This window comes from Helicoverpa zea, chromosome 11 (genome assembly GCF_022581195.2).
Source record: "Helicoverpa zea isolate HzStark_Cry1AcR chromosome 11, ilHelZeax1.1, whole genome shotgun sequence".
Lineage (NCBI taxonomy): Eukaryota > Metazoa > Arthropoda > Insecta > Lepidoptera > Noctuidae > Helicoverpa > Helicoverpa zea.
Window position 1 is genome coordinate 4,328,899 of NC_061462.1, and position 21,274 is coordinate 4,350,172.

Sequence of the window (21,274 nt, forward strand, 5' to 3'; positions counted from 1 at the left end):
TAGAGGTCTAACACCAGTAAAATTTGGTTTCTGCGCAGTGATTCGCGCATTGTTCCCTGACGACATAAAGTGGCGATAATTACAACAGACTGTTTTTCTGCTGTAGTAGGTACAGCAGAAAAACACAGACACATAAAGTTTATGTAAAACTTTATATTAATTTAGCTTACATGAGTTTAGTTTCACTATTAAGTTTTAGGAACTGTTCAAATATATGTACAACTATGTTCATATTATCTTGAAACTAACCTATTAAGATTCTAATAGCAACATCAGTATTTCAAGTTTCAGCCAGAACTGTAACTTTGAAAATCTATTAAGTTTCAAGTGCTCTTATACCTATTGAATATTAAAAGGCCAGATATTCAAGATTTACTTCAGATTCTATGAACATTATTGCAAACTTTTTTCATCACGAGTTTTTACTTACTATTTGCTTTCTTTCCAGTTCTTGTTTTCATGTTCTCCTATCAACAAGGTAAGTCAATAATTTGGTACACAATTGATACATCTTGCATCTGCATCATTAGTGGCATTTCAAGAAGTGTGTACATATAAATACATGACTTCGACAAAAAAAAATGAGAGCTCAGAAGAACGCCTCAGAAATTACCTTAATTTTACAAACACTGCACTTCCCACACCTAGATTAATTTATTTAAACCCAAGCTTATAAGAAGTTTGTTACACCCTGTATTTTATACACAGAACACCAAATAATATTAACCTGCCTTATTCAAACATTAGCTTACCACTCGCCCTAAGGACAAAGGGTGTTTCATACATCGGTACCTCAAATATAAGCCGTGAACTGTGAACATTATGTAAAATGCGTCAGTAGATCTCAAGTGTGCGCAACAGATTACTGAAATTACAAATTACAGTACAAATACGGAAAATTAGAGATTCTGAAATGTTTATAATAAAATTCAGGAGCGTAAATTTTGCGTCGCGTGTTTATTTTAATGTTAGAGAAACAAAAACATGTGGTTTGTCTTTGTTGTTCTTCGGGTTAAATTAATTTGGGGTGGCAGTTAATTTGTAAAAAAATAGGAAAGTAAACGTCATATTTGATGACATGTTTTACTCTCTGAGGGTTACTGCTTATTTAGAAATATGAAAAAGTAAAATTAACAGAATAAATAAACCGAAATCAAAACATGTAGTCCAATCGTCGAGGCTACACCACCAATTGACGAGTACCAAAACAAAAAAGCTTCACAAATTATTCAGACACTTTGCATAAATATTGGATTTTAATACCGGACTCTGCTGGCTTTGATCGATATATCCGCTTAGTGCATTTTGGGCACGAGACAAAGGGTACACTGGCGTGCATTGTCACATGCGTTTCGAGCGCGATGATTGGTGAAAATCTTCATTATCCGATTTGCGAGTCAGTTAGTTAGCGGCTGCGGATTTGCTGCAAGGCAGTTTAACAGTGTTTTTGTTTTGATGGAACTGGAAGTTTGGCTCTTTGTATGATAGGCTTTTATAGATGGTTATTACTTAAGTGTTTTTTTAATAGTCATCATTGGTCCGTATTTAACATAAATAGAATAAGTACACTAAGCCTCACCATTTAAAAATTAATCAATTTATATCTGAGTTTTTGATGTAGTACCATTTCTACAAATATTTATATTAGTCTAAGCTCCATAAAAATTATGCATAACACTATTTATTTCACATACCTACGAGATATGAGAAACATCGCTAACTACCTTTAACCTTTTATTCGGACGGTTTATTATGCAAGTGTACCTATAGAAATAATTAAATAGTGTTCATTCATTTCATCTGAATTCATATTTCCATTAAAACTCTTTGAGAACCAGAATTCGCTTATCTATATTGTTCTCCGTTCCATTTTCTGAAATAACTTTTATACGAAAAAATGCGATGAAGTTTAATGTAATTATTTTTATTCTATTCACACCTGAATGTATTAGTCCAACATACAGCTTGAGTATCTACAATGTTTGAACAGTCAAATAAATTTTCCAAAGCACTATAAAAGTCTGTGTTTTTTTTTGTAGGTAGAGCACAGAAGCAGCTGAAAGAGATGATGATATTCTAGCAATTTTAAATTATCTACATCATAAATTCTATAACTAAAAATTAGGTACTCACGTCTATCAATAAAACTGTATGTGCCGACGAACCCCGTGGCATTATTCTGCCTCGCTCCACTATGGAACTCCAGGATCAGCGAGGGTCCCGGAGAGTACAATGCTGGGGGAGCATCAGCCCTACTGCCGCAGAGTTCCCGGGCCCAGGCCGAGCGCTCGTTGATGGCCCCAGGAGGGCCCGGGCCTTGGACCTCCCAGTACACCTTCAGGTAGTCGCCCCGAGTGCAGCTGTAACAAGGATGTTGACTTTAGAATCGCTCGTGTGCTCTAATCTTGGTATTGACACACTCACGTTATGTAGGGATTTGTTATTGTTAAGTTATGAATGCCCATTGATTTGTATTTTTCTTCTATAAAAAGTTGAGAAAAAAAAGGATATTAAATTCAAGAATAACATTCGATATTTTTTTTTGTCTTGAAAATATTAACACCTACAACCAAGGTGTCGAAAATGAATATTGTCTATATATTATAAATAAGCAAAATAAAGGTTCTTTCTAAAATATAACGATAAAAATTATGCAGAGTTAGAAGCTGCCAGGTTACCAAACGTCAAATCAAGTTAAGCTCTAAAGCCGTATCCGTATCAAATATCAAAATGTAATAGACCGTTCCCAGAAAAAAATAAATCCTAAAATATTTTATCTACGATGTATTCCCGAAAAAATGCTACACCGAAACCTGCAGCGGTCTAATAAAAATAAAATACGTTATATGAAACACACCGTTTTAAAACTACCTACGAGGTTGGAAAACTGAAAACCACTATGTGGTAGCAATATTTTAAAGGAACAACCAATACTATCGGAAGCCGATCGTTTATAGAGAGTTAAGTGCTGAGAAGTTTTAGCGTCTCAATTTTATGAAATAAACGTGTTTTATAGCACTCCATTTTATAAAGACAAGCCTTTATTAAGATGTCATCTAGTTTTATCGGAAAAATTATGTGGCTGCCCGGTATAGAAGAATTTTACAGAAAAAAGATAACACTGTCTCTGACTGGAATTTTCTAAGCTTTTCTCGAGATTTTTTTGTTAAATATTCAATCATATTTCGTCCTTTCGTGTTTTTTGTTAACGTTGATTTATTTGAATTGATAAGGGTGTACCGATTGAGTTTGAGATTGCGTATTTGAAATGTTATGTGTTTTATACCTACCTACTCTGAACCACTGTAGACGTTGTCCTACACCATCTTAATCACATCAACTGACCAAAGAGCCTTCCATAACCCAATAGTTAGCTCAATATCTATAATGAAACTGAATTTATTTATTTACAAATTTTTGTACACACACATAATAGAGAAAGATGACAGGAAAGAAAGAATTTACAAAGGTAATGCTTATTTCTTAAGAAATCTCTTCCAGCATACCTGCGAAAGGAAAAAGAGAATAAAAGAGATGTAGACAGTGTGTATAAAAAGCAAAGGAAACAGAAATTAAAATGGAAGAAAACAGCTGTATATTGTATAATACCTACATAAACAATACGTAAATAATGAATATATACCTACTAAATAATATATACCCAAAAATAAAATAATATATACCTAGATATATATATAAATAAATAAAATAACTATGATGCAATGGACAGGTAATGTTCTTTAACTTTTCTCTTAAAAAGTCCAACAGTTTGGCAATCTCTAATCTCATGGGGAAGGGAATTCCATAACCGAACAGCGTGAACGGTAAAGGAATAGGAATAGAAGTCGGTGGAATGGGAAGGAAATTTTAGAATTGTTCTAAGATGTGACCTGCAAGGCGCATCATTAGGACGGATGAAGGAAAACCGCTCTCGAAGGTACGAAGGAAATTTAGGGTTATAGAGGATGTTGAATTATAAACACAAAATGCGAGTGTTCCGGCGAAGTCGAATTGGGAGCCACTTGAGAGTGCTGCGAAAGCTAGAGACGTGATCATATTTTTTAAGATTAAAGATAAAACGTATACAGATATTTTGCAGACGCTCAAGCTTGTTTAAGAGCTCCTCGGTGGCATCCAAATAACAGGCATCAGCGTAGTCAATAATGGGCTGGATTAAGGTTTGGGCTAAAGAGATTTTGGTCTCCAAGGGTAAGAAGTTCTGGAGGCACCTGAGCGAGTGGAATGTATAATATACCTTCCGACTGACTTCAGCGACTTGAGCTGTCCAGGATAAGTTGGAGTCGATGATCACACCAAGGTCTTTAGCCGTAGCACTAAAATCAATTTTAACTCCATTAAGGCAGAGCGGGGTTAAAACATTAAAATCTAGCCTACTCCGCATATTTCTGCCACCGATGATCAAGGCCTTGGATTTTCTAGGGTTGATCAGTAGTCCAAACGAACGCGCCCACTGATCAACTAATTCCAAGTCATGATTCATGGCCGACAAGGCAACTTCCGCGTCAAGCGGCACAAAGTGACGATAAAGCTGTAAGTCGTCGGCATAGAGATGGAAGTTACAGGAGATGACAGTGGTGACTGTATTAATAAAAATAGAAAAGAGAAGAGGAGAGAGAACGCCACCCTGAGGCACACCCGTGACAAGTGAGCACCAATTAGAGAAAGAATCATCAAGACGAACCCGCTGCGAGCGCCCCTTGAGATAAGACTCGAACCAGTCTAAAGAAGCAGAGGATAAATTTGAAGATCTGAGGATTCCAAGCAGAATATCGAAGTCAACAGAATTAAAGGCGCTGCTGAAGTCTAGTAGGACAAGTATGGTAAGGGATTTATGGTCCATAGCCTGGCGAATATCGTCAGTTACTTTCAACAGTGCTGTAGAAGTGCTATGACCAGGTCGGAAACCGGACTGAAAAGGGCTAAGAAGATCAATTTTACAAAGAAAGCTAGAAAGTTGGCAATGAACAATATGCTCAAGAACCTTGGAAAGATACGGAAGGATAGAAATGGGTCTGAAATCGGTCAATGATTCAGGATTCTGTATTTTAGGTAGGGGGATAATGTTAGCTGATTTCCAGGCATCAGGGAAAGTACAAGAAAATAATGAAAAGTTAAAAATGTGAGTCAAGACTGGAAGGACAGAAGATAGAATTGGATGAATCATTCTTGAGCATAAATTATCATTACCTGCAGCAGTGGAGGAGATAGCAAGAATAGCTTTCTTAACACCCTCCTCATTTACTGCATCAAACTCAAAAGGTGAGCACAGCGGCTTCGGCAAGCAGTCAAGCCTATTCAAAGTAGAGGATTTGACGTGCGGATCCAAAATAATAGGGGGTTGTGAGAAATAAGTGTTTAGGGCACACACGTCAAAAACACCACTAGAAACAGCATGAGACTTGCCAATGCCGACAGATTTGAGGAATTTCCAGACTTCAGACGGGTTACGGTTGTCAAGAGAATTATGAAAGTAGCGTCTCTTTGCATCTCTACACATACGACTGCAGCGATTACGGAGCTCTTTATACGCAGAGAGGTTGCGGTCTGAAGGACAGCGCTTTAGCCTCCGTTTGGCTCTATCCCTGGTGGCCATCAAATCCTTAATAGCAGGCGTGAGCCAAGGAGCGGGAATATGTCTGATTTTAACCTGACGAATAGGAGCATGACGATCGTAGAGACTGATTAATTCCCTATTGAAAACATCGACTTTGTCGTTGATATGTGTGCACTCGAAGACAGGATTCCAGTCGATACAATCAGCATCACGCCCCAATGCCTCCAGATCCATACCCTTAAAGTTCCGAAGGGGAATATATTTCGGCCTTCGTTTTGGCGGACGGACCTTATTGGAAATGAAAATTAAGTCATGATAGGAAAAAGGAGCAGTTAGTTGACCGTGAAGAGAAACATGATTAGTCTTAGAAACAATAATAAGATCCAGAAGAGAAGGGGTGCAATTAGGGAAATGGTGCGTAGCAGATAGCGGGAGGATACTAAGATCATAAGAAGTTAAGAGGGAAAGAAGTTTGCGACTACGGCAGTCATCCTTGAGTATACAAGTATTAAAATCGCCCATCAAGACTACGCGATCATAGACAGGGCGAAAGGCACATAAAAGCGAATCAAGTCCGTCAAAATAGTCCACACCAAGGTTCGGGCTATACATCACACCCAGGAGCATTTTTGTGTGACACAGGGAGATTTCAATAAAAAGATGCTCAGCTGAACCCGAATAAGAGGATGGTGATGCACTAATTACCCTAAAGGAAATATCAGCACGTAGATAAATTGCAACACCGCCACCTCCCTTTCCCGTTCGGTCGTTACGGATCAAAACAAATCCTGGAAGGGCGTAGTGAACCGATAACAACGACGGTTTTAGAAAAGTCTCCGAGATCAGCAAAGCATCCAGATGGGCACTGTTGATGGAAGCCAGAAGATCAGAATAATGAGCAGGAACACTTTGAGCATTAATGTGTGCTATATTAAGGTTTTTAGGAAAATGTTCAAGAAGGGAGGAGATTTGATCGCCAAGTGTCAATGGAGGTGAAGAATCACTCTCCACACTGTGAAAACTGCTGGATGAAGAAGAACAAGAGAAATATTCATCGTCAGGAATAACATCATTCATAGTTCTAAATAAATATATATATTATAAAATATTAAATGTAAAAGTATTTAAAATGTAATAATAACACAAAAAGAGAAGATAAAAAAAAAGAGTACGATTTAAAACTTACGCAACGTTACCCAATAGACCTTACGCTGCAGCTGGTAGAGATTTATAACAATCTATTATAAAGAAGTGGAAAATAAAAGTGAAACAATAATACAAAATAAAAATAAAGTAAAATTAATAAGAACATCCAGTCACTACAACACCAAATAAAATAAGATTAAAATGCCAGGTGCCAAAAAAAAAAAAAAAAAAGATGACAGTTGCTTATTTGCGTTATCTATATGACAGCTGACAAAGTGAAGTCAGTGAAGTGAAAAATGCACAATAATAATAAACATCTACCGGCCCACAATTTTATAGAAAATAATGACAGTTTTAAGAGAATATTAATAGTTCTACAAATCATAGGAGGTAGGCGCAAAAGAAAAGTAAAAACTAGCTAAAGTCGAGTAGCGCGAATCAACGACGACCCCTCCTGGAAACTTTAGCTTTCTGGGGCGCTGCTTTCGGAGAAGGACCAGTAGCTTTAGCGGTGGATGTACTGGCAGTAGCAGCAGAATTCTCGGGCATCGATGAGCACGCAGGATATAATGATATTAGATTTTCAAGCTCACCCAAGGTCGAAATCTTACGGCGCGACTTATCAGGCGTCAATACCACAATCTTTCCCTCAGCAGACCAGCAGTTGTTGACGCCGAAGTGCTTGCGGCCGGCCATAAAGACTTGATGCCGCGTCTTCGTTAAGAACTCGGAAATAGTTATACCAGTCCCTTTAAGTGCGGTTTTACTATCCCAAGCTAAACGACGCTGCTCCATATTGCTGAACCGCACCAGCACAGGTCTTGATTTGCCTTGAGATGATCCAAGCCTATGGCACACATCCAGGTGATCGGCATGAATATCATCTAACTTGAGATGCTTGGAGAAAATGTTCAGTATGGTGCCATTCAATTTCTCGTGCGGTGTCTCAGCAATACCATGAAACAGCAAAATCTTCCTTCTCATTACTGTTTCATGACTATCAAGTCCCAAGGATAGCAGCTCTATCTGTGTTTTTAAGTGACACAGTGTTTTGCAGACAAAGACTTTAAAATCTGAGAAGTCCCGGGAAAGTGCACTGATGTCGGAATGAGCAAGATCTGGTACTGATGAGGCTTGGAGCAGCTTATCCTCATACTCACTCATCCGGGAACTAAAAAATCTCTCCAGCTCTTCAAGACTTTTAATCAGTTTGTTGTCCATCTTGGTTGTGTTGATTCAGTGTACTTGTTGGATTGTGATAGAATTTATAGGAAAATTCAATGCAACGGTAGGTCTACTAGATGACTAACACATAAATGTATTAAAAAATACAAGATTACTATTTTATATAATTTAAATATACAGATCTAATAATTTCACATGTGTATGTCAGTCTACCCACATGACATCATGCAATTTGTCAGTCTCTTTTGAATGTATTTGATTAACTGATAAGAATTATATATTAATTTAATATTATTTTGGTCTAAAGCAGATATCATTCAACAGGACTTTCGCAACTTTCGGTTTTTGAACGAAAATCCGAAGTGTGAAAGCGCTGTAAAGAATTTGATACGAATGTATCACATACCGTTTCGCGTGTAAAACAACGGTTCATATAAAACGCATCCCAATCCGAACAAACGGGTAAATCGTAACGATCATTTCGAAATTTAATTCTCATTACCATTAATAATTCATAGACGAATGTTGAATACAAAATGGCGCTTGCATTTTATGCATGCCGCTTAATAAGGTTGGCACATTCCATCGACACGGTTCATGGTATAGAGTAACTTTGAATTTTAAATTGACAATGCATAGTTATTCCTATTTTGAATTTTCTTAACGATCTGTGTCTTGGAGAGAAGGAAAGTAAGCTTTCTTTTCTTGATTCGTCATATTTTGTAGTAAGTAGATATTGAAGTGCATAAAAGTGGCTTTTTAACTGTGGTTTTCTATACCTACCCAGCATATCTATCTGTTGACTTGCTTACTATAGTTCGGCCATTCAGAGAATGCGTTCCTGACACGTCGCGATTGAACTGACGACGTAATAACATTCATTGATTATTGATATAATAATGTTGTTTTAATGCTCCTCAATTGTTAAAACGGTAAACAACCAGCAAAAATATTTTTATCGTAACTGCAACGCCATTGCAAAGTTACGTCGTCAGTTCAATCGCGACGTGTCAGGAACGCATTCTCTGAATGGCCGAACTATAGAGTCAGGAATTTGAAATTATTGTATAGGATGTCAAAATTCAGTATCTACTAGGCAAATCAATAGATGTAGATTGATCAAAATAGGTAAAATTAATTAAAATTGATCATAAAAGGAGTCACGAAGTTTGCTTTAAGACTAAGTATTAGGACATAAAATATAGGTATTAAAAATTAACATATCCTTGAATTTTTCGTCAATCAATATATTACGTATAAAAAAAAGAAATCGATCCTAAGCCAAAAATATAATATCCTTTACCTGGAGACTACATTCTCGCCAGCCAGTATTGGAGTTGACATTTTCGGGCACCCTCACCTAACTCAATTGGACAGAAATGACAAGTTCCTTAGCGTTTTTTGAGGTGAAATATTTTTGTTCTTGTTTCCTAGTTTTCTTGTCAACATAAACAGTAGGTAATACTTTCAGTTACGGTAGTGAATATGTTTATTTCAAAGTTTTTTTTTTTTCAAAGCTAAATATGTCGTGGATTTGTACGTAGGGAGTCATCTGTGAATATTCATTTATCGATTTGATTTTTTTGCAGAGGTATGTACTGTAAAATACAAAAAAAAAAGAAAAACAAAATATATCACGAAAAATCATTCGATTCTCACTCGCAATGCAAGCTGCCTCATCATTCACTACCCACTGTAACTCGATACAATAAATCATCGACACGTCGATATCACTCGAATGCAAAGAAAGGGTATACTAAAAGCAAAAACAGCTTAGTTTCAGTTGAAACGTATCCTTCTGACCTATATACTGTTGGCAGAGGGAGCCGAACAAACAATGGACTAACTGAACTTTCGCTGCATTACGATCGGATTTCTTTTGTTTTTCAATCGATTAGTTCTCGAGTAACGAATATGAATGCAGTAAGCTTCTATATAGCATACTCTACGTAGCATCTTTATCAGGTGATTTTCAATTATTTCTGTTGACACAATGCTTAAAATAAATACTTTCTCAGTTGGTCTGTTTAAGAACCTGGACTAATCTGAAGTGTAACTACCTCGAGAAAGACAATTTTTTAGAAAATTTTTTGTTCTCCATTTCGTCCACGGCATGCTTTCGATGACGGAAATAATACCATCATAAAAAATTAACGTCATGGATACAGTATCTATAGTAAAGGGATAATATAAAAATTACGATGCATTACGACACTGTTGTATGAGAAAATTAATTTATTTCAGAACTTTCGTGTCGTCAAGTCAGTTTCCTGACTGTAAAGTTACGAAGTTGAGTTGCTTACTAGCTGTCACTTAGTTAGATGCATGTTTTCCGCTCTAAAACTTACTTTGATAAATTAATTAATCCTGTTTACAGTTAATTCTATAATTTTGACAATATTTAGGTTTCTGGTAAATATAATCCGTTTCAATTGAATTTTGACCACTCATTATATTATGAAGTTTATTTAAATTAAAGCTAAAATTCATGCGATCATGATTAAATTTTTGGTAGTCCGGTATTATGATTTAAAACCAGCTTTTTGACCTGTATATAAAAAAAAAATATTTTTGAAAAATACCTTACTAAATACTAAATACGAAAATGCTACTTAACACGCAAACAGCGCGCATCCAAAAGTGACAAATTTCGCGCTCAATTTGACAATTCAGCCGATTCCGCGCCAACTGTATCGGAAACCATCGTCAACACTAATCGTTGTACCGAACAACATGTTAAGCCTTCGATTACAAACACTAGTCGTCAAACGTTCGGCTATTTGCCAGCACGACGCACTGTGAATTGCAAATCTGGTGACCGGGGCTCCGGTTTGCTTGACCACCTCGATTTTCATCACAATACATGTGTTAGCCTTGTTTTTGTGGCGTTTCCAGCATTTTAATGACGTCACGGATTGCCATTTTGTTTTTGAGTGAGAAATGCCAGGGAAATGGTTCGAGTGTACGTCGCTGTGAGAATGGGAGCGAAAATCCTTTATTTATATTTGCTGCAAATGTATGATATAGGAAGAGAGAGAATAAAATCTGACTTTAAAACTGGATTTATGAGCTATTTTAATCACTTTAATTAATTTTAATTTTTGTGATTAAGAAGCTTTAAGTTGGATTACAAGTTCTTATTGCAAGCAAATTAGCCACTTCCATTTTAAGTCTGAAACTGCTAATAGCCAGTAAGATGGAACCACCCAACAGATCAACACCATGAAACAAAACATTGTCGTTCTACGACATATGTTCTCCTTCCACCACTGCGACATACACTTACCTACAACGCAACTCCATAGTAAGTAATTGAATTTCTCTTATCGAATAAACACCTTTGTTTAACAAATAAAAGTACAAAGGTAAGATACAATGGCTGTTAGTAACATATGCGGTCCAGTAAAGTCGGTGAAACTTTGTCGAGAGCTCGGGGAAAGATTTGTCTTAACGTTGTTTCCCCGGAGTAGAGGTAGAATCCCCGCATTGTGATCGATCTAACTGGAGTTGACAGTGAGAGAAATAATCGTAGAAGTACGAAGGTATTACCTAGCAGACTAGATTAAATATTACTTGGAGTAAATATTTCTTTATTTACACAGTTTTACAAAACGCTGTATACATTTTAACTTGTATAATCTTATTCTGCAAAGATCAATTGAGTCCCAATTGCATTGATTCAGAAAACATAATAAATAAAAAGATGAATTACATACAATTTAAAAAGCGAAGTACTATTGTTAAGCTAGCTGTAATCTTTTTGTAAATATTCTAAAATTTTGAATATGGAAATGCACCACAGACAACACTTAAACATTCAAACAACACAGTTTAGTCAACATACGGCCTTAAAACAAGCTTCAGTTTTTGTTCCATGTAGCCCAAGCCTGGCTTAATTTAATGCTGGCACATGAGAATTACCATAATACGAAATTTACAATTCCTTTTCAGTACAACGACTGATGTGAAATTTCAAACGGCATGTTCGAATGCTATCGATTGCAAATTGGGAATGGGATAGTCGTGGAAACATGTTGTGTTTATAGCGTACTGATCTATGCCTTTTAGAGGTCCATGTTGTTCCTATCTCAAACTCAAACTCAAAATATTTATTTGCTTGTTAAGGTATTTTTCACATAGTAATGTACAGCTTGACGACCTTATTTAGGCATTCCAAATGTGTCCCTATCATACCTTTATAGTATAATACGGAATGCTAAGAAATAATTGAGTATTGTGATTAACCTCATCTTATTATGCCTTTATGAGTAAAAATCTTATTTTTGTGATATTTTGTTCTTTATGTGTCTTTATTGGGACTGCTCTGTTCCGAATGATTTTATCCTTTTATCCTGATGGAAGTCCCATTAGATTCATTACAGAAAATGTGTGTTGATTGGATTTTATGTTAATCGAAAACATTAAAACATAAATTGTATATTGAAAGAGGATTTTTTTTTTGTTGTAGTTTACAACATCAAAATCAAAAAAGGACCTTGAACGTAAATAACTAGAAATACAAGTAACTATCAAGTTTCCGATAAACAAAGTTAAGGACTTTATGTAATTTATCCATTAGGCTCGATAAACAATTTGTCTTTCATAATAGTGACTCAATTTACGTAATTTTCTTTTTTGGCACAAAAGTAAATAGTACCTAAATCTATTGGAAAGTTCTTTGAAGAACTTATTTAATACAAAAATAACATCTTACGCGAATTATGAGTAATAGGCTGGATAAAATGTCAGTTCTATTTAGAGGCAACCGGCCGTTAGCTGATCAAATATACCCCTGGAATAATCTAGAAATTCTTTTATGAATAATCGTGTGGCTGAAAAATCTGTGAAATTGAAAATCTGCTCGACGGCCTGTATCAATGTATCAAGAGCGAAATATCATCTGAGTGATCAATTCCTTTGATTACATTTTTTGAGCGATTTATACCCATTGAGGACACTGTGTATATTTATCTATGAAAAAAAATTGTTAAAAACAGAACTCTAAAATGATAAGTGTCTATACATAAATCTATATGACAAGCTATTTTTTACTTGGTTGTGGTAAATAGTTCTCCAAAAGCTTAAGGCACTGGTGCTCAGCTGAATCTGGTTAGACTGGAAGCCGACCCCAAGATAGTTGGGAAAAAGGCTCGGAGGATAGACAGGTAGGTAAGTAGTTCTCTAAAGGCGTGAATGCAACCGCGGTAAACAGCCAGTAGAAATATTTTAAGAAAATATCAATACTGTTTTCCAATTTAAATTCAAAGTGACTTCGTAATTGAAGTTTCTCGAATGCACAAGAAGTTCCTTCAGCAGCTACTTATTATTGAATCTTAAGTTCGGTGTTGTCAGCTGTTGCATATTAAAGGGAATAGCTATAAAACTAAGACTAGATTAAACTTTGTTAGTGGCTGAGTAAAGATAGATAGTAGTAACACGATAGTAGAAACCTGATAGTCGAAAATTATATCCGTTTTTCTTGAGATGCATATTTATTTTGTAATTGGAGAAACGTAATGATTTTGATCAAACTTTACTTTAGTTTATATTTTTTTACCGGCCTTTACTTTTAGGTGTCCCGGGGATATATGTCCCGCACCGATGAAAAGTCTATAGCTTTACGATATAATGGGCTACCTAAGCGTGAAAGATTTTTTTCAAACCAAGCAAACAAAAAAATGCTGCAGCTATATACTATTAGTATAGGTTTTTTTTTAACTTATTGTTTGCAATAAAACAATAGAGCTCGGCTGATATTCAATATTTTTATTAAAACCTATACACGTGTACGGTAAAAGGCTTCAAATTGTTTCGAACAAAACACTAGTACATTTGATTTTTAGATTTCCTCGAAACGCACACAGGATTCAATCCGAACATTCATACCTATATTAAAATATTTTTATTCAATTCTCATGTTACAGCCGAAATCATAAAAATCTCTGAAATATTATTTAATTACACTTTGAAATTAATCTGATTAATAATAAATTCATATTTATATACGTGATATCGTCACCACTAATATACCTACATATTTCCAAACTACTAACTGTTGGACGACTTATATTGCTTGCATTCAGATTTATAAATGAAACTTGCAGGTATCTACTTCAGTAGGAAATATTTTGAAGAGATTCACGTGTCACCGGCCACGCCACATCTACTTAGCATACTTTAAAATAACAAATCTTTCGAATTCCTACCGTCGTACTAGTGCTAACAGCTCGGCTATCGCTCGGAGTGCCATTATGTTACTCATTTCCGTCACTTGTCTCCAAGAAGATAAGTGGCCGACACGCTGTTTCCTCAATCCCAAACCTAGTACAAAATAATTCAGCCCTCGAGCAAGGTGAAGCAGCACGGTGCCTCTGTGTCTATAAATGGAAAGCGAATAGTAACCGTGTTCGTGTTTGCAGTATGCACTGCGATCGCGGTCGGCGATAGTTTGCACTTGATGCATATTAATGCATCGTCCCACAGTACTGTTCATACCGTTTGTATTATATCGAGAATAGGATCGGCTTTGTTTCGATCATATCGCATAATATTATTTTGGTTGAATATTAATATTGGACGGGATGGAGTGTTTGAATATTCAATTTAAATAAAGACTGTTTGATTTTAAGCTTCACTTTGAAAGATCGGAGTATTTTTAGAGCATAGTGGTATTTATAATAAAATTTTATATGTTAAAGACAATAAGTACCTATACAATGATTATAGTCATGCCTATTCAGCTATTTGATGCTCAGACCAACTGATAAATATAATTTACAAAAGCCAACAGAATTAATTTATCTGAAATTTATCGAGAACAGTAACAAATAAGTTTTTTATAGATAACCGCAAACTGTCATTAAAATGTCGAATATAAAAATATTTATCTTGCCAGCGGTTTACCCGCTTCCTGAGGAAACTACTACCCGATGCCCAATAAAAAGGAGCCTACTGTTGTTACTACAATGTGTGAGCTATATTAGTGCCAAGTTTCAGAAAAAAAAAACATTTATTAGTTTCTATCTATTCGTTTTCACTTGAAATAGATCCATACTAAACTTTAGAATTTATATTATAATGTTAATAGGACCTTATATCCACATATCTAATTTTCAAGGTCACTGTGTGTAGACGTTGGAAATTGTCAATTATATAACCTTTTGTTAGTACAGTCTAGTGAGTAAACTTGTCTAAGTAGTTTGGAACTAATTGTCTGAAGTATAATGTAAAGATCTTGACTCTTTTCATAATATTTTTAACTACGTTTTGAATGCCAGCTGCCGACCGAACACGATGACCTGCACTACTGCTTTGTATGTATTTACATGAAACCATTTTGTATCGAAGCGGCATCAGCACATGCAGTCGCCCTTCGATATTAATTGTTTTCATACAGTCGCGGCATGTGCGGTCGGCAGTCGCATTCGGGAGCTAGTATACAAAACGTACTTTAAACTATTTATTACGTCACCATATACCTAATATTATTATGACAAAACGGTCGACCTATCACATGACAGACATACCAATTGGCAATACCGTCCATGTTATTCTATAACGGTATAATCAGTGCCGGCTTTAATTCTACTAGCGCCCTGGGCGAGATTTCTACGGCGCCCCCAACTGCAATTCAAACCCATACGAAAAACTGAGACATAATATATGTAGTTACCGATTGCGCGAGCGAAGCGAGCGCGAATTTTTTTTCATAGTTCACAAGTCCAAGCAAAAATTACCTAAAATGTAGTCCAATCGTACGTAAGTTATTGCTGGTTGGTGAATGCAAAAACACGGGAACACAGGTTCTGATTGCGCGAGCGAAGCGAGCGCGAAATTTTTTGTTATATTTTAGAACTCAAAACAAAAATGACTTTAAATGTTGCCCAAACGTAGATAACTCTTTGTTGGTGTTAGCGCCTATGAATTAAAATTTTGGGACTTAAAGTAGTACCATAAATAGAAACTAGAAGTTACTTTCTAATTAATAAAAGGACTTAAAAACGACGCTACCTTTTTGCTAGGGTAGACAAAAAAATTTTGAAAAATAAAAACAACTATAAAGTGAAGCAAGCCCGAAAAAGCTCTTTTGAGATTTGGATCACTAAAAGTCCTTAACATATATAATAAAAGGCGACTGTGAAGTGAAGAAGCCGTGAGCGAAGGGAGCGCGAATTTTTTTTAAGAATTGGGACATTAAATTCAAAGTAGCTATATGTGAAAAAAACGTAAGTGTAAAGAAACCGCGAGCGAAGCGAGCGCGAAAATTTTTGAGTTTTGGGACATAAAAGTAGTGTATCTAACGTGCCCGGCATTGTATGACAATACATTAATTTAATTGAAATTTCTTGGTCCAGGAGCGTACCGCGGTGCCCGGGTTATTCGCACACCATAGGTTAAGGCGGCCCTGATGCTATCCATACATTTGGATACAGTTCTTGTAAGCCGCAATCTTTGATGAAAATTAAAACAAAAATAGGAGTAAAATTCTGATCAAGGATTGGTTGGGGGCGCCTGCGGCGCCCCTTATGTCCGGCGCTCTGGGCCGTCGCCCAAACGCGCCCTACCCTAAAGCCGCTACTGGGTATAATCACGGCATAAATTATGTAGAACAGATCCAGTTCAGTATTTCATGAACTACTGATCTCTAGACAGTAGATAGTTGTTTCACGAAATTGAACCTGGTACTAGATTGAGTTCAAATACATTTACATGGTATAACACTTTATAACTTGTCGAAGTAGGGATGCTATGTTCAGGCGTTCTCTAGAATACGCTACTTGACAAAATGATAAAATTTTGTGGATTAGGAAGGTGTCCCAAGTGAAAGAGTCATTCAATGAACTCTTGGAAAAGCTGCATAAAGAGTTGGAGTTGTGTCTATCTTCATTTGATTACAGTATGTAATTAAACACTTAAAAATCCAAGTAAGTTCAGTTTTACATACTTGTTAAGATGCTCTCATTCAATCATATTCATAGACAAATCACAAATAAATCTTGCAACAACTGAATAAATAAAAAAAAAGTATCAATTTAAAAACAGAACGACTCACAAAAGGATTCTTTCAGCGTCTATGCGTTACGTTACCGTATTTGCCTCTTAAACTGAGGACAAACGATGCATCTGGGAAATCTGTAGTGCTGACAACAAAATAGAAACTGACTTTGGTATCGTGAACGCAAGAGATTTGTAAACCAAGTTTGCCATCAACGCCTGATAAACGGTGTTTGGTTAGCGAACTGAGTCGGATCCTGGTTTCAAGTTCTCCGAGGAACAATTGGTAAAACAAACGAAGGTAGATGTGTTGTGAAGTGTGATGCGTTTGGTTGATTTAACTGGGAAATTGTTTGTGGTTTTTAGAGTGAAGCTTGAAAGGAAATATGCAGACAATATTTCAATTACTGAAACGTTTTTTTAAAGATTTTAGTGTGCTGAAATTCTTATTTTAAGACTTTCCTGTCTTAATAGTTAAGTTACGCTGGTATCATATAACAATGCTTTACGATCAGCTGATATAAGACATCTAAAAGAAAAATACAGTTTGAAAGTCTGAAGTTAGCTATTTGACTCCATGCCGTTTGTTCGTACAGATATTTTGCCAAGAAGTCTTGCTTGTCCCAGTTGGCTGCTATTTTTTTTATCGGAGTGTAATAAATTTCGCCATATAATACCTATTAGTCAAATGTTGAAAATGTTATAATAAAATTTAGATATCTAGAACTCGTTTTAAAACCGAAATTGCTAGAATTTTTCATCAGATGAGCGATAGTGTTTTTGCAGACAAGTGTCAGCTCAGAAGTTTTTGCTCTACTATCTTAACTTTCATATCACAAGATTGATGTGTCACTCACACACATATAAACGCAAGAATAACTGGATACATTTGATTGTGATTGATCAATCGAATCGAGACTGTCCACAGCGGGGGATAAGTTTCATCAATCATCTGTCACGTATCTACTGACCGGTCTTCGAAAGACAGTTCGGCAGTTTTTCCATATGCGTGAAAGATTGCTCCCTAATGTTTGTTTTCTGAGTTGAACTGAGCTACTAAAGTAAAATACTGTAAGAAAAATATTGGACACAAGATTCCACAAGAATGGGAATAGAGAAGTGCCACCATGTTTCGTTCGTACGTGTTTTGAGTTGTTGAAATCGTCACCAGTTTAGGGTGAAGGCCTATTGAATTACCAATTCGAATTCAAAATTCTGGAACATTTTGTACTGTTTACAAAGCACAAGCTGCCATGATAAGTTTGAATGGAATCTCTAACCAGAAGAGGCACTTATCGATGCTACTAGATCTCACCATTCTCTTTGTGTTCACGTTTAAACCTTTGAGGATGATTGGAGTATAGAAAGCTAGGTTTCGGTGTCAATTATCTGTTGCCAAATACCTGTGTTCGATGACAGATATTTTGCTTGTCAATACACAAGGTAGGTTCTACGATGCGTTTTGTCGTAAATATTGTCTTAAAAACATCTGGCCTTAAAAGTAAGAAGATTGATTACGTTATAGACACGTTCACCCAATCTCACTAAAACACTAAGGTTGCAAGATACATTTTACACTTTTCTTCAGGAAAGAATAGGTACAATAATTGGTATAATACCATATCTCTAAATTCCTTTGAAGATGGGATTTATAAATATGATAAGCTTACTGACAGTTTTAAGCAACTGTCCAGACATATAACATGTATCAAAGGTTGCATGACTGACGGCTTAACATGTTATCCGAGGCCAATGCAACTTAAGCTACTGAATCGATCCACATCCACTCAAATAATTGTAACCTAATTCAAACCTCTTGTAGGTGACATAAAGTTCAATTTTAAATAGCAAGCAACACCTAGGTCTTCCAAGAATACTCAGTGTTACTAAACATTTATCAGACAAGCTGTCTTGCAATTACGAGTCATTTCTGTGAATGGAGAATTTCTTACCCGGAATGGTTTGGTTCATTTATGTGCCGTTTCTGGGTAATTTGAAACTTTTCAATGTTATTTGATCTGTATGCTATTGAAGTTGTAGTTAGACTGTTGTTCTAAAGTTTTTTTATTGTTAAAACTAAAGTCCAAAATGCGGCTACAGCCAGTTCTATCCGGTTAAAACTAGGTGTAGCCGGCCACATGCGGCTAAACTTACATAGTTGTATCCTTTTTGTTCTGTTTAAAATATACTTTGCCTGTTGTTAAATAATACTTTCTACGTTTAGTCAATTGATTCTAAAATCAAATTAGTTTAGTCACTTCTTAAACCTACGATATTAAGAGTACATACTAACTACGTGTAGTATTAAAACTGATTTCTTAATGTAACTATTCTATTATTACCTACAAATGTATACGAGAACTGTTTGTTTGTGAGAAAGTAAACGACAAACAGAATCAACCCAAAGTGCAACCGACTGGAAACTAAACTAAAACTAAAGTGGCTTTGAGTCGAATGCGTTTAATGTTTACTGAACATCAAAATGTATGGGTTTAACTTCGTGGCGGAACAAGTCAATTGTTCCTAATTTTGATCTCGCATCTATAAGAAAAAATATTCAAAAGTATTTTTTTGACATTAGCTATAATTTTGACTTCATAAGAATATGATAGGTTAGGTACTACATACATCAAATATGGAACACTATGGTATATTTGGTATTTAGGATAAGAGTGAGCGGGACACTATAGAATAAACAGTTGGCGGATTTTTTTAAAGAAAATCGTGTATTCAATCAAAGTTTTCAATGGGTCTGATATCCGCTAAATACCGGATCGTTGTAGTGAGAAAAAACAAACTATCGGGCTAAAAGTTGCAATGTGTGGGACATCTGAAGGTGAGTTTAGAACGAAATCCAATCATATTATCATGCTCCTAGTACAAGAGCCAGAATTTAATTGGATCAATCTGATCTTAGCACTTGAGTCTTGAGCTAGGTTATGTTCATACATAGTGAATACTGAGAATAAGGTAACTGGATATACTAGCTTTGGCAAACAAGCGACTGAAGGTTTGCATAAGTAAAAGATGTAGATCATATCTAGAGAAATCAAAGAGTTAATCTAACAACGCATTTGATGATTTGGATCGTAATACTCAATTTTGACAATAAAATAATACCTATATGATTTAGTTTTATGTTTCACTAGCCGCGGTTTCATCCGCGTCCCGTGGGAGCTACTGCCCGCACCGGGATAAAATATAGCCTATGTTACTCGCAGATAATATAGCTTTCTAATGGTGAAAGAATATTTAAAATCGGTCCAGTGGTTTTTGAGTTTATCCATTACAAACAAACAAACAAAGTTTTCCTCTTTATAATATTAGTATAGATTAAAAACAAACACCGAGTGCATTTTAGCGGCAAATCTTTAACATTGACTTAATAAAACGTACCTCAATAGAAACTGTTTACATTAAAACAGTTTCCCCAACAAAAAATACCCTAACACAGCACGAGAGAAGTCAGTAAATCAAACTCCGGTATACCCTGCATCGACATTATTCCTGAACAAGTGAATATTAATGCCATCTCTAATGAGAGCTCGATTGACACGGAACACGGAGCGATAAACATCTAGCCGCTGGGATTACTTCTGTGTGGGGTTTTTGTTTGATGAACATGGTGGTACGGCGTTTTTAAGGTAAGAGCAAAAATATAACTTAATTTAATTGTAATAAAGCTGAAATTGTATCTATGACGGCATCTTAGGTGAGTATGCAATGCAAAGGACGGTTTTGTGGTTAGTGGAGAAAAGAGAATCATGTTTGAAGGAAAGCCTTGAGCATGAAATTAGAGGGATAAAAAAGAAAGGGACGACCAAATAAATAATTTGTGAGATGGTTTCTGACAGAGAAGTATGGAAGAAGACTAGGTGTGCTGATAGTAAATAATGTGGGGTCAGTGAGAACGTGTCTAAGTGCACGTTAATTACCTACGCTCTATTTAAAAAATCTTCTGACTTTGGTGCAGCGAATTTGAAATGTCGGAGCTCATTTATGTCAAAAAACCGAATCCGCTTTTTGAGGATTGCCTCAAAACTTTCGAAAAAATACCCTGCAAAGCGCACGAAAATAAGCTGTAACAAACAAGTCCTGATTACTCCTGTGTGCAGTTTTTCTTTGATGAAGATATCGTGAACATTACAGCCAAGTATGCAAAGTAGTAAGGTGTTTATTTGTTTGAACGTACTAATCTCGGGAACTACTGGAACGATTCAAAAAAATAATTATTTGTTATGCCTATTTATCAAAAAAGGTTACAGACTACTTTTTATCTGGGTACGTGGAGTAATTATGACTTGCTTGCAGTGTAAAAATAACTTTAATAAAACAGGAAATTCACCAAACACATTGCCTTCCTATGAAACCTCA

At 35.9% G+C, this 21,274-nt stretch overlaps 1 protein-coding gene across 1 annotated transcript in view; it reads right to left on the reverse strand.

Annotated features, from left to right (window-relative positions):
* The window catches only part of LOC124634535 (suppressor of lurcher protein 1-like), a 375,250-nt gene that overhangs the window by 146,554 nt on the left and 207,422 nt on the right, over nucleotides 1–21,274 (reverse strand). Inside the window, exon 5 of the mRNA XM_047170146.1 lies at nucleotides 2,134–2,360. Coding sequence (XP_047026102.1) covers nucleotides 2,134–2,360 — 227 coding nt within the window. The remainder of the gene's footprint in view (nucleotides 1–2,133; nucleotides 2,361–21,274) is intronic.